General features: G+C 45.0%; 1 protein-coding gene across 1 annotated transcript in view; it reads left to right on the top strand.

The window, feature by feature from the left end:
- Positions 1–370: 370 nt before the first annotated feature.
- Positions 371–15,069, top strand: part of PSD3 (pleckstrin and Sec7 domain containing 3) — a 560,448-nt gene continuing 545,749 nt past the window's right edge. The window contains exon 1 of the mRNA XM_068532284.1: positions 371–1,236. Coding sequence (XP_068388385.1) covers positions 541–1,236 — 696 coding nt within the window. The 5' untranslated portion in view covers positions 371–540. The remainder of the gene's footprint in view (positions 1,237–15,069) is intronic.

Genomic DNA, 15,069 nt, shown 5'->3' with positions numbered 1-15,069 from the left:
ATTCATTAAAACATTAAAGTTGTTTACAACTGTGTGTCACTGATGCAAGCAAGGTAGATTGAAAGTGAGCTTTGAAGTGTCCTGGGGGCTCATCTTTACATGCATCCGTCTCAGGGTCAGACACCAAACAACAGGTGTCGCTAATATGGAGTTTAGGATAAGCATGGAAACTAGTTACTTTAGTGTCTTCAATTCAAATATGGGGAGGGGGCCGGATAACAGAACGAAATCCGTCAGACACACCAGGGAGAGGGCAGGCGAGTCCCGACTGTCCCCTCCCAGCCTCGCTCCCCCAGCCTGTCTGTTCATGCACAGTCCAACCCACGGCTGGGTCACCTCCATCCCCACTCCTTCCCCACTCCAGGGGGAAGACTCCCCCTGGGCTGGTGTATCATTTGCTTCCTCAGGCCGTCGTGGAGCCATGGGGCCAGGACACACCTGCCCACAGCTGCCGGCCTTCGCATCCCTGGGCCCCGAGGTCTGAAAGTCGACCCGGCTGGAGCAGCCGAGCCCCTGGAGGACGTGGCTGAGCAGCAGCAGATGAAAACTTCCTTCCTCTCCGTGCAGCTGCGGCCCACCCCGGCGCGCGCCCGCCCCGCCCTGGCTCCCGCCCGGACTGCGGCCGCAGGGGGCCCGGAGCAGGCACGCTCTCTCCCGGGCCCCGGGACCGGCTTCTCGGCAGGCCGGGCCCTCGGGCTCCCGCGGGGCCCGGCTGCCCCTCCCCCGCAGAGGCAGGGCCGTGGGACAGAGGCACCAGCTGCTCCCATTTGCTCCGCTCCCGAGGAGGGGAAAGAGGGAGAGGAGAAAACCCGGGACGTGGATGCAAGCAGGCGGCGCGCTCGCAGATCCCCCGCCTCCGGGACCCGTGGACGGCGGCAGCCCCGGCCATGCAGACCCCTTAGCCCGGCTCGCGGCATGGGCGACGGTGGCCGCAGTCCCTCCGCGGGCTGGAAGCCCTGGCCGGGCGGTCCCGCCCCGCGGCACGTGTGGGGCACGGACCCGCAGGCTCAGGACGCCGTGGGAGGCTCCCTTCCCCAGGCCCAGGCCGCCGCCGCGGCTGAAAGCCCCGGGTCCGGGGGAGGTGGCGAGGCGCCGGCCCCCTGCCCGGGACGCCCGCGGAGCGCTGAGGGCTCGGGCACCTCCACGCGGCCCAGGAGCGCCAGGCTCGGCAGGCATCGTGCGCTCCTCCAGACCAGCAGGAGCTGCCCGGCCCCGCCTGCCGCCCTGCCTCTCAAGGTAAGAAAGTGCGCGTGGCTGAATCCCTGAGACCCGAGCTCTTCCCAGAGAAGCGAGAGTGGAGAGAGGGGGCCGATGTGCCCGCAGGGCCCCCAGTTCCTCACACTGGGGTCTCCTGTCCGCTGTGGGCCTGGCTCCTTCCTCTGTGCTCCGCCACCTTCCCTGCGCGAGCGGCTTATCGTGCGGAAGGAGAGAATGAATCGCTCCTTCCCAAGATTTCTGCCAAAGACTAGCGTCCTTTATGGGAAAGCGGAGAGGGAGGTTGGAGGCGGTACACGGACACTTGTTGAGCCCTGTGCTGCGCCAGCCCTTATGCTGGGTGTTAATCTGCATAGCCACCCGAAAAACAAAGGCTCCTATCCCCAACTTCAGATGAAGGAATTGGGAAGTGATTAGGCAAAAATCCTCCTCTTCCTCCCAAAAAGGAAAGGTTAGAAGCAAAACCTGTTCTCCGGAATGGGCGAGGGGGACTTGGGGAGGCTTCGGTGGGTTTTGTGGAGGTTTCCAGAACTGGAGTGCAGTCTTGGAACTCAGCCCCATCTGTACCCAGTGGACCACCTTCCACCCCTGCCGGCAGGTCGATGTTCTTCCCGGGTGTCAGCCTCCAGGCCCTGATTCCCTTCCCACCAGAAGGGAAAGGGTAGCGCTGGGTGGTTTCCAGCGCCTCTGCCGGCTCCAGTCATGGCCAAGCCTACTCTTTGCTCTTAGCATTTTATTCTCTGCATCTCCACTCAGCCTCCTCACCGGGCTGGTGCTTGAGCCCAGCCTCCCCTCTCCACCCAGCTCAGGTGTACTGATCCCAAAATGGGTGGACAAAATTAAAAATTATGCTTTTGTTTTCTCTTTCCGGATAGCACGGACATCTTGCTATACTCTGTACATATATAGGCAATGAGGGTGAGGGAGGGGTTGGTGGGATGAGATGGAGGAGGGGGCCTCTTGCTGGACTGTGTGGAAGGTCCACATGGAGGGACGCTTGGGGAAGTCACCAGAGAAATGGATGAAATTCACAGCATCGGGAGAGGGGCCTCCCAGAGGTGTGGACGTGCTGCTGCTTCCTCTGGAGCCTGTGCCTCCCTCCTGCGTGATTTTGCACCCTCCTTCCTGCCCCTTTCCCCGTAACAGGCGGCCCTTACAGCCACAGTCGAGAATCAGGGAGAAAAGATGAGCTCAAGTTCTCTTTGGAGGGAAACTCTTGGAAGAAGAGAAATGCTAGCATGCTTCCTTAAGAAATGGTTCACATTCCATCCTAGTCCTTGTATCTTGCATTTCCTACAGGGATTTAAGAGGAATGACATATCCGTGCGTCAGAGCCCAGTCTCTGAATGTGGGGTCACACGATAGTTGTTTGTGTTCTTTAATGCTGCTCTGATGACTTGAAAACTCCATCTCCCCTCCCTTCTCCTCCGCCTTCCAGGTATGAGAAAACCTCAGAGCTGTTGCCAGTTCTCTAGGGAGAGGCACTGTGGGACTTGCTCCAAGTGGGTAGATTTCTGCCTATCTGCCCCATTTAGCCACTTTTGCTAATGGGTCCCCAGACATCTGCCCCATCTAAAGCAAGGATGGCAAGATTCCTGGCTAAAAACCTGGAAACCCCAGGTTCAACTCCTAACCTTGAGCAAACCACCAGAGCTCTGTTTTCTCATCAGAAAGCCCTGAGGATGCCACCTGCCTGGCAGTCGCCACGGGGCCAGTGAGGGTCCCTCAGTAGCCCTATCTTAGGGGAGAGAAGAGAAGCAAAGTCAGTGGGACAGCAGGTAGGACCGGGAAGCATGGAGTTAGAGGGGTCAGTTTGGGGGCTCTGGGGTCAGGGGAGGAAGCAGGGCTAAACTTAACCTTGACCATGCTGGTCAGACTGTGTGACTCTCTCTGCCACGGGGAAGAGGGAGTTGGGAAGTCAGCACCTTCAGAACTACAAGTCCCTCAGGTGCCTCGTGGCTGTTATTAGCCAGGTGACCCCTGCCTGGCCTTGGGCGTTAGAGAAAGGAAGAAATCAACAAAGAGAGGTTTCCATCCGCCCAGCCCTGGGCACATGAAGGTTTCCCTGGGTCTGATAGATTAGTGCGCAAGCACCGCCCTGTCCTCGCATGAGCTGGAATTTAGCTGTGTGAGTCACCGCAAAGTGACAGCAGACTGGTTAAAAATGTCTTCTGTGAGCTATCAGTGAAGAGGCCTTTCACTCAATACACTCATACAAATGTGATTATTTACTACATTTATTAAAGTGAAATATTGCTTACGTGGAAGCAAAATCTATTCCTACATGTGTATCATAGGATGGAGGTCCTTGTATCAACTTCCCAAGCAAAAAAAGTCTGGATCCTAAGTGTAGACTTTCTTCTCCAAATGGCTAAATTTACTCCCTCATTGTTGAAACAAATGGGGTCCAGAGTGAACATTGCTGATGTATCCAAGTATCACAAGGAGTGGGTGCAATAATCACTTAGTTCTTCATCCAAATCATGACTAGGCTTTAGTGAAAACTACCACTCTCTGTGCCCTACAGAGAGCTTCCAAAGCATGATTCCCCCTTACAGAACCTCACAACTCTGTGAGGTTATACATTATCATTGTGCCCACTTTGTGGATGAGGAGACAGATGCTTGAGGACGGTCAGTGACTTGCTGCGTCCTGAGGCCAGGATGCAGCAGCTTGGACAGAGCTCCTGTGGTCCATGCACAGGGGCTTCAGGAATATCAGGTCTAGTGACCTAGCCTTGCTGATATGTGACTTGAGTTTGGGGCTAAAGACACAGAAAACAGACACAAGTCAAATGAGAGGGGAAAAAAGCTTTCTCTACAATCATTTTGGGAATTCTCCATTTTTTTAACTAAGTCTTCCTATCTTACATATTTTATGTTTTGAAATTACAATGACTTTGGGTGTGTAAATGACATTAGAAAGACTTACCTGGTGGTCTAGTGGTAAAGAATCCACCTTCCAATGCAAGGGACGTGGGTTCGATCCCTGGTCAGGGAGCTAGGATCCCACATGCCGCGGGGCAACTAAGCCCGCGTGCCACAACTACTGAGCTCGCGTGCCTCAACGAGAGAGCCCATGTGCTGCAAACTACAGAGCCCATGTGCCCTGGAGCCCATGCGCACGCCACAGCTAGAGAAGAGAAAACCCGCACGCCACAACTAGAGAGAAGCCCACGTGCTGCAACAAAAGATCCCGCATGCCTCAACGAAGATCTTGTGTGCCACAGCTAAGACCCGAAGCAGCCAGAAAAAAAAAAAAAAAAAAAAGAGCTAATTCACAGCTTCCCTTCCCAAGAAAGCAACTTAAAAAAAACAAAAAGAAAAGAAAATTAGCAGTAAGTAATATTAAAAATTCCCCCCAAATGCCATTTCTACAAACCCCACCTGTAGCTTTAAATTTCCCAAGGATTTTACCTCTTTATTTTGGTCTTCCTCTTCTCTTCCTCTCTCATCTCAAAAACAATTAACTTTTTGAGTTTTCATCACCAGCTGCTAGGAGTGTTCAGGGTTTAGAAGGCAGAGTGAGAATAAGCAGGGCAGAAAAGGCCTCCCTGGAGGCTGGGGGCGGGGGCGGGGGCACAGGGACGTGGGGGTGTCGCAGTTATTCCCTGAGGTGCTGAGGGGAAGGGGGGGTCCATTTGTACACAGCAGATCAGAGAGAATAGCTTTAACCCTCTGTGTCTTGGATTGTTTTGCCTTAAAACAAAACCAGGGTCTGAAATATGTCTGTAAAGTGTATCAGTTTTTGATAGAGAGATTTTATTTAGAGAAAAGGTCACTGGCGCTGGGATTCAGGAGATGAAATGAAGCTCTGGTTCTGCCAGCCAACTAGCTAAGCGCCCTGACGACTCACTGAGCAAAGTGAGGTTACCCTGTCTGACCTCTGAGGTCTTTCCAGGTCTACCTTCTAGGATAAGTATGAATCTTCGAATCCAGAAAGGGAATGAAACTGTTTAATGAAATAAAAGTATGAAAATAATTTAATTTCATCTACCTCTGCTTGTCTCTAAAAATTAATTATTTTGTCAAACGGCTCCAGGGCAGGGAAGCTACCCTCAGTGGGCTTGCATCTCTCAGGGGATATGGGATTTCAGCGGGCGCTGGGATGTTCTCTACAGGACCAGCACTGAACAATCAGTTGAATGAATGAAACTTGGAAGGGGGTTAACATCCAGTGATATGAGTCAGTGCCATCTTTGGGCAGTAACACAATTCCCCACCACAAAACTTTAGGGCCACAATTGTTTGCTGTCTATTCCCTAAAGGCTGATATTTCTTTCTCTGGCCAGATTCCAGTTGAATGAAGTTCTCTTCTGAAGTTCAATACTGACCCCCAGGTACACCTAACCCCCAGGAGGAGGTCATTGATCTCATCTGGAGTAAATGCTTAATTTCTCAAGCCTATTTGACTTTCCTGGCCTGTTGTGAGTTTAGAAACTGTTCTGCTCATAGAATGATAAAATTCTAGATAATTCTGTCATTATATTAATCATTCTTGGTGAGCAATTTAGAATTTTTTTTTTCACACACACACAGTGTATTTTATTTTTACAAGAGATAAATAGACTGACACGAAGCATTGTACATGGATGACCACAACAAAAGCAACAATGATTGCAATTACCAAACCTGAAACACACTCATACTATGTCATAATATTGACATTCAGTCCAGTAATCCTCCACTGTAACAGCTCCTTTACTTTGCAGTGAAAATTGATTTGTATATTCTTTGCCTCTGAGTCCTTGTGGGATTTTTGTTTTTAAATTCAGACAGAAAGTCACAAAAATTATACTCATCCTCATCAGTTCACTCAGTCCCATGTAATTAAATTTTTTTTTTCATCTTGATCTTTTGTTAGCACTTTTTTGAGTTCATCAGTTTTTCATTAGAGTTCTGAAAATGCTTATTCATTCAGTTCAGCAGTACAGTCAGTTACCAGAAACCTGTACTTGTCAGAGTCTTTTCCATGAATTTCTTGAAGATGAAACCCTTTAATAGGAACATATTTGCAAAAGCATCAGAGTACACCCAGAACTGTCTGTAAATGAGAAAAGACTTAAAAATGACCACAGTTAAAGATTTGATGAAAGTTCACAATAATGCAGTTGACGAGAAAATTAGTTATTTCTGAGATATACATTTTAAAGTAATAACTAGGATTATTACTTATAACATTATACCAGAACATATAAGATTTTTAGAAATTTCATGTAATGTATGAAACATTTATATTAACATATTTCCATACATATTTCCATACAAATACAAATATAAGATTTTTAGAAATTTCATGTAATGTCTGAAACATTTATATTAACATATTTCCATACAAATAACCCAATGAAAGTTTAGTATTAGTTGTTTTGTTTGTTTGTTTTTTTATACTGCAGGTTCTTATTAGGCATCAATTTTATACACATCAGTGTATACATGTCAATCCCAATCGCCCAATTCAGCACACCACCATCCCCACCCCACTGCAGTTTTCCCCCCTTGGTGTCCATATGTCCATTCTCTACATCTGTGTCTCAACTTCTGCCCTGCAAACCGGCTCATCTGTACCATTTTTCTAGGTTCCACATACATGCATTAATATATGATATTTGTTTTTCTCTTTCTGACTTACTTCACTCTGTATGACAGTCTCTAGATCCATCCACTTCTCAACAAATGACTCAATTTCGTTCCTTTTTATGGCTGAGTAATATTCCATTGTATATATGTACCACAACTTCTTTATCCATTCGTCTGTTGATGGGCATTTAGGTTGCTTCCATGACCTGGCTATTGTAAATAGTGCTGCAATGAACATTCGGGTGCATGTGTCTTTTTGAATTACGGTTTTCTCTGGGTATATGCTCAGTAGTGGGATTGCTGGGTCATATGGTAATTCTATTTTTAGTTTTTTAAGGAACCTCCATATTGTTCTCCATAGTGGCTGTATCAATTTACATTCCCACCAACAGTGCAAGAGGGTTGCCTTTTCTCCACACCCTCTCCAGCATTTGTTGTTTGTAGATTTTCTGATGATGCCCATTCTAACAGGAGTGAGGTGATACCTCATTGTAGTTTTGATTTGCATTTCTCTAATAATTAGCGATGTTGAGCATCTTTTCATGTGCTTCGTGGCTGTCTGTATGTCTTCTTTGGAGAAATGTCTATTTAGGTCTTCTGCCCATTTTTGGATTGGGGTGTTTGTTTCTTTAATATTGAGCTGAATGAGCTGTTTATATATTTTGGAGATTAATCCTTTGTCCGTTGATTCGTTTGCAAATATTTTCTCCCATTCCGAGGGTTGTCTTTTCGTCTTGTTTATGGTTTCCTTTGCTGTGCAAAAGCTTTGAAGTTTCATTAGGTCCCATTTGTTTATTTTTGTTTTTATTTTTGTTACTCTAGGAGGTGGATCAAAAAGAAAAAGAAGCTAGAACAAAGGGAGAGCTTGCACAAATGCCATATAGTAATTGGAACAGTGATGTAGATAAACATGCAGTGGTATCCCTTTTAAAGGATTTTGGTATTTAGAAGACAGTGTTGATCAGATTCAAAAGCTTATCTTTAGTCTGTTTTACACTGCATTGGTTTTGACACAGATGTCTTGATTTATTATTTGAGTAAATAAAACCTGAGGTAGCAGAATGGGTTTCAAATCTTTTTCATCTTGTGGTTTGCCTCGGCATTCCCATGACAACATCTCTCACTCTTTTTCTCTCCTTACCCTTTCCTTTGACGTTCACACAGACGTCCTGTGGTCATTGTGCAGGAGCCGCCCTCATGGCCCCATCTCACCTCTACATCTTGATGGGAGAAGAGGGCGGAGAGCGCACGGACCACTTCACACATTGCCCCTGAGACTTGTAGAAACGATTTGGGGTGGGAGCTGGGACCCAGGTCTGGCCCCCTCTTTGGTTCAAGTTAGCTAAGTAAGGGCAACCTCCTCACGCTGGGTCTAAACTCCTCATCTGAAATGTGAAAAGATCAGACTGTGGTTTCCTTCTCACTAGCTCAAGATTCTAAATTCTTGCCAATCCATTTGCACCTGTGTTTGTGAAAGCTCTACCAAAGCTACACCTTTGATGACAAATCTCTAAAAATCCATCATATTTAGAAGTCACTACTGTTGGGAAACTCCTTTATTGGTAAAATTAGATACCTCTCCAGTATCCAGAGGATAAAAAGGAACCAAAATACATTTTTAAACAATTTATGCCAATATATACCCAATTTTCTAATCTCAAGTGTTAAATTTCTCTACAAAATATTGGTAGCACGAGTTAAGTATTAGGTTTGCCCTGAGAGATTTGGACAAAATGCTGAATTGAGTTTTTTATAACTATACAAAAAGGAGTTGTGTTTTGTTATTCTCCCATATTAAAAGGAAATACATTCGCTGAAAGGGATTGTTTTGTGTTTTTAGTCCCGTGAATTAATTACTCAGCAAAGGGAATATTAGAAATCGATTCCAGAATTAAGGCCCAGAATGAAGAAGAGGCTTGCCCGCACTCAGCCAGTTGGAATCAGTTCCAACCATTGCCTGTTTGACTTTCAAGTTTTGTGCCCTTGAACAAAAGTGTTCTATCACTTGTAGATTAGTTAGGATTCTTGGATGTGTATGATAGAAACCCTCAAGGCTACTTAACCCCAATGAGGGAGATTCATCATGAGGAGAACCCTTGCCTGTAATGTTGGGTGTGTAGAACCAAGGGCGGGGGTGCAGCTGCGTCAGGATCACCTGGCATGAGGGCTCCAGAGCATCCAGTTCTCTTTTTTCTTTCTTTCTTTTTTTTTTGTTAATTTTTGGCTGCATTGGGTCTTCGATGCTGCACGTGGACTTTCTCTAGTTGCAGCGAGTGGGGGCTATTCTTCGTTGCAGTGCACGGGCTTCTCATTGCGGTGGCTTCTCTTGTTGTGGAGCATGGGCTCTATAGGCACGCAGGCTCAGTAGTTGTGGCTCGCGGGCTCTAGAGCGCAGGCTCAGTAGTTGTGGCGCATGGGCTCAGTAGTTGTGGCTCGCGGGCTCTAGAGCGCAGGCTCAGTAGTTGTGGCACATGAGCTTAGCTGCTCCGCGGCATGTGGGATCTTCCCGGACCAGGGCTCGAACCCGTGTCCCCTGCATTGGCAGGCGGATTCTTAACCACTGCACCACCAGGGAAGCCCCAGGTCTCTCTTTTCAACTCACCTGTTGCCATCTGCCCTTTCCAGCACTCTTCTCCGAATCATTCTTTCTCTCTTTTCACATCTGCTTCCCCTACTCCAGGGGGAGGAATATGGTCACCCACAATTCCCAGATTTATATCTCCTCTCGTTAAAGACTGGGATTCCACAGACCTGCTTCCCAATCCCCCTGCGAAGAGGCTTCTTGGTCCAGTGCAGGTTGGGGGTTGGTGCCCACCCAACCTACTATGGTGGGGACAGCTCATATGGTGCTATCAGGTCTACTGAGAGCCCAAAGGTGGTTATAACCATGTAAACCTGTGTGAGGGACAGGTCCTAGAAGTTGATGGGACATGGAGAGAAGGGGGCAGGTGTGGACGGCCAACCCAATAGATGACACAGACACTTTCAGGGAGTTTCACTTAAAATTTATAAAGTCACTGCTTTGTATAAGTGTCCTATCTGAGCCCTCTCTGATTTTAGGGAAGCCAGTTTTTATAGCTCTTAAGGAGATTTTTTTAAAAAGCATCCCTGAACAAGCAATGTATTAGAATCAAATTATTGCCTGATATGACTTATAAATAGATTTGCTTCCAGAATCTGCTACTGGGCATAATATGGTAAGTTTTCTCTTTCAACGACTTTTTTCCTTGTAGATTTTTAGAGACTGTAAAATGCTACATGATTTACATAAATATAAGTCCTTCGGTGAAAGCAGGGTTCTGTAGCCCTTTGGGTTCTATGTGTGATCTGTTCAACATTACAGCCACTCCCTGGGCTACTCACAGTATCCGAGAAGTCAGGACAGTGAGGAGAAGCCATGTTCCTTGAACTGAACCGTATCAGTGAAAACACGAGATGGGCAAAGGAAAGAACCCTGGCTCCACATTGTCACCACTGCTGGGCCATTGCAGCCTGCTTTGTGAGGAAGTTCGCTCTCCTTCGTTCTAAAGGAATCAGCAGCTGTGGCTCTTTTTTGGCTGCCCTTTGGGTTGTGCACATATCCTGTGATTATATTTAGTCAATTTTAACTTTTTGGAATTTAACTTTCAATTTTCAGGATGTGTGATTTTGTATTAACCTTTCAATTACCAAGTCCAGCAGATCGTGAGCTAAAAAGCTCGAGGACCCTATTCAAGCACTTACAATGTTCTGTCATTTGAAAATTCCATTTTATCTGCAAGAAGCTTGGTTACTCTTGACTGAGTTCTCAATCTGATTGTATGATGAAGTAGCAGTTAAAATGCCACTCCATCCATCTCATGCCCTAAGCAGAGAGATCTCAATCTTTTTCCATAAAGGATTTAAAGTACCCTACAACTATAGCACAAATAATAAAAATAATGATGAAGGTAAATAGTAATAAAGAATCAGTTCTAGGAAAATATAAATGTGTCAAGATGAAGAAAAGATCAGGTCAAGATCAGGAAAAGAACCCAAAAGAACATGCCATAAAGGCCAACAGAGCCGGTATGTTTGAAAGTCAAATTTGGCTGTGTGCTTTCTAGCTGCTCAAGGTAAAAGAGACATGGTTAGCTACACAGTTCTAACTGTGAGAAGGGACGGAGGGAGGGAGGGAGGGAGGAAGAAAACAAGGGAAGGAGGGAGGGAGGGGGGAAGAGGTCCTCTAACATGTTCCACAGAAATCAATTCTCTTAGAAAACCGAATTTTGCTTGCCCTTTAAAATAACAGTAAAAATAGCATTTTGGATAAAAACTTTTCAAAGGAGGACTTAACATTTACTATTTCCCTGTTTCCTTAGATACATATACATATATACAACATAACTTAATTTTCTTGATAACTTAAGCAATTACTGTAACTGCAGTATTGCTTGCTGGCAACTTTAGATCTGTGAGACTATTTGCTTCTATGCCCCAAATACTCTCAGTTTTCTCAGTTCTTTTTGCTTTTTAGTAACTTTTTAGTTTTCTCCATGCTGGCCTATCCCTTCTTGCTGCTATTAGTGTGTCTACCTCTAATATACTTCTTTCAATCTACCACAGGCCAGGAAACTAGACAGCAGATTTATTTAAATTGTAAGGCAAGATTGTTAATTGCATAAAGTAAAAGTTGAGTGGCTCATCTAGCAGAAGGACTGAATGGGCTCATCCAGCGGAAGTTTTGAGTGGGCTCAACCAGTGGAAGTTTTGAATGGGCTCATCCAGTGGAAGGATAGGGTGGCTCATCTAGCAGAAGATCTCACAAGTTTTAGAAAGGATTTTTTCCCCTCTGATTTTTTAAAAATTAAATAATTAATTAACTTTTGACTGCATTGGATCTTCGTTGCTGTGCGCGGGCTTTCTCTAGTTGCAGCGAGCGGGGGCTACTCTTTGTCGCGGTGCGGGGGCTTCTCATTGCGGTGGCTTCTCTTGTTGTGGAGCACAGGCTCTAAGCACATGGGCTTCAGTAGTTGTGGCATGCAGTCTCAGTAGTTGTGGCCCGTGGGCTCTAGAGTTCAGGCTCAGTCGTTGTGGCGCACGGGCTTAGTTGCTCTGCGGCATGTGGGATCTTCCCGGACCAGGTCTCAAACCCATGCCCCCTGCACTGGCAGGCGGATTCTTAACCACTTCGCCACCAGGGAAGTCTCTCTTCTGATTTTGTGTGTTCAGAGATGATACTGCTGCTTTCTGTGACTATGGCCATGCTAGGGATGAATAAAGTTGCTGAACAAATAACTTCTGGATTCATTCATTCAGTAAGTATTTGTTCACCACCAGCTACGTGACGAGCAATGTTCCAGGCACGGGTGGTACAGCAGTGAGTTGACCAAGTCCTTGCTCCTACAGGGAATGATAAACAAGCAAACAACACACGAGCATAGGACTTCAGACGGCCACAAGAGCTTGGAAGAAAATAAAACAAGGGGTGATGAGGGGAGGGCGCTCGAATGAATGGTTTAGTTTATGTGATGACAGAAGGTGACCTCAGAGTTAAGCCTTGAGTGACAGGCAGAAGGCAGCCACGAGAAGATCAGGGAGGGAAGGTTCTAGGCAGGGTTAGCAGAAGAGCCCCCTGTACCTGCAGGGTCACTGGGGAGCATAAGTTACTGTGAAGCTTACTCAGAGCTATAGGCAGGGCCAGATCACACAGGGCCTCTTAGTTTTCGGTAAGGATTTTGAAATTTATTCTAAGTACAGTGGGGAGCCTTTGGAGAGTTTTAAGCAGGAGAGAAACACAGAAATTAAGGGAAAGGTGGGTGTGTTTATGAAGCGACCTTCCTACAGTTACTCTGCAGATTAGAGGTTTGAATCTGCCTCCCATTTCCTAATCTTGTCAAAGAAGCCTTGAGGCACACAGCTTAACTCCCTCTGAACACTGGGGGCTCTGATTTTCTTCAGAGTCCTTTAGTTCTGAAATGTAGAGGTTTGATGAGGTCCTGTGGACACAGACAGGTGAAGGGGGAGAAAACTCCAGTTACTCAAGGATTTGCGATTTCCCCAACTGAAGCTGTGTTCTAATGATAGACAATAGAGTAGATCTTTTCCACATTTGTAACCTCAAAAAGTTAAACTTATTGCAGTGCATAGAATTTATGATTTAAATAGAAAAACTCCCCCCCCCCCCTTTTTGAGCATTACAAAATGCATTGCACATAATAGGTGCTCCATAAATATTTCTCAACTTTAGATTATGGCAAAACCACACTAAGTGACCTTCTCTTTTACCAATGCCTTCCGTTCTTCCCTCAGGTGCTTTCATCCCTCCGGTTCACATCTGTAGGCAGTGAACTGTGAGGCCATCCACGCCAGGAACTCGGCAAGCAAGGGGTGGTTGGCACTCTTGGAGTCCATCCAAAGTAGAATAAAATTTCGAACTATCTTTGGGGTCATAAATTTAGCCTAGTGGTGTTTCTATGAAAGGGTATTTCTCTTGTGGCTCAGACTAATATTTAAGGAGTTCCTGGGTGGCCCCGTAGCCAAAGAATTACAGTAATATTTCTGGCTGAGCTTGGTAACCTAATTTTCTGGATCTGCTTTGTGAATAATCTTTAGGAATAATGACCCCCAATAGCGGTAACTATTCTCCTAATGAACCAGCTTTACTCCATGCTTTAAACAACCTCTAAAATAAATTTTTTCTATTTAAATAAATCAGTCTACTTTTCATGCCATTTTAGAAAGCTCATGGCAAATTCTTTCCCTTCTCATCCTCGATCTGTTTTACTAAATGAGCTTTTCCTTATAGTTCTCTGCAAACTGCTCTCCTACCACCTTTATGCTGTTTTGTGAGCCACTGAGGACCGGCTGCCTTTGTTTATTGTGTCGTCTTATTGTTCGCAGCTTCTGGAGCCCTTTGAGAAAAAAGCATCACATAAATCCAGTTAGAAGTAATGGCAGGAATTACACTGTTGACTACCTGTAATTTACTTTAAGCATTATTAAATGTTTCTGCAGGTCCTTTATAAAGCACAAAACAGAGGCAGAAGATTTTTTTTTTCTAATTATTCCAGTTTTTTTTTTTTTCACACACACACACTGTATTTTATTTTTACAAGAGATAAATAGACTGACACCAAGCATTGTAAATGGATGACCACAACAAAAGCAACAATGATTGCAATTACCAAACACGAAACACACTCATACTATGTCATAATATTGACATTCAGTCCAGTAATCCTCCACTGTAACAGCTCCTTTACTTTGCAGTGAAAATTGATTTGTATATTCTTTGCCTCTGAGTCCTTGTGGGATTTTTTTTTTTTTTAATTCAAACAGAAAGTCACAAAAATTATAATTATCCTCATCAGTTCACTCAGTCCCATGTAATTAATGTTTTTTTTCATCTTGATCTTTTGTTAGCACTTTTCTGAGTTCATCAGTTTTTCATTAGAGTTCTGAAAATGTTTAGTCATTCAGTTCAGCAGTACAGTTACCAGAAACCTGTACTTGTCAGAGTCTTTTCTATGAATTCCTTGAAGATGAAACCCTTTTATAGGAACATATTTGCAAAAGCATCAGAGTACACCCAGAACTGTCTGTAAATGACAAAAGACTTAAAAATGACCATGGTTAAAGATTTGATGAAAGTTCATAATAGTGCAATTGACAAGGAAATTTAGTTATTTCTGAGATATACATTTTAAAGTAATAACTAGAATTATGACTTATAACATTATACCAGAACATATAAAATTTTTAGAAATTTCACGTAATGTCTGAAACATTTATATTAACATATTTCCATACAGATAACCCAATGAAAGTTTAGCATTAGTTGTTTGGTTTGTTTGTTTTTTTATACTGCAGGTTCTTATTAATCATCAATTTTATACACATCAGTGTATACATGTCAATCCCAATCGCCCAATTCAGCACACCACCATCCCCACCCCACCGTAGCTTTCCCCCCTTGGTGTCCATATGCCTGTTCTCTACATCTGTGTCTCACCTTCTGCCCTGCAAACTGGCTCATCTGTACCATTTTTCTAGGTTCCACATACATGCGTTAATATATGATATTTGTTTTTCTCTTTCTGACTTACTTCACTCTGTATGACAGTCTCTAGATCCATCCACGTCTCAACAAATGACTCAATTTCGTTCCTTTTTATGGCTGAGTAATATTCCATTGTATATATGTACCACAACTTCTTTATCCATTCGTCTGTCGATGGGCATTTAGGTTGCTTCCATGCCCTGGCTATTGTAAATAGTGCTGCAATGAACACTGGGGAGGCAGAAGATTCTTTTT

The sequence above is a fragment of the Eschrichtius robustus genome, chromosome 21, assembly GCF_028021215.1.
Source record: "Eschrichtius robustus isolate mEscRob2 chromosome 21, mEscRob2.pri, whole genome shotgun sequence".
In the NCBI taxonomy this organism is placed as follows: Eukaryota; Metazoa; Chordata; class Mammalia; order Artiodactyla; family Eschrichtiidae; genus Eschrichtius; species Eschrichtius robustus.
The sequence above is the reverse complement of the archived record's forward strand: the minus strand, read 5'-3'. Positions and strand labels throughout refer to the sequence as shown.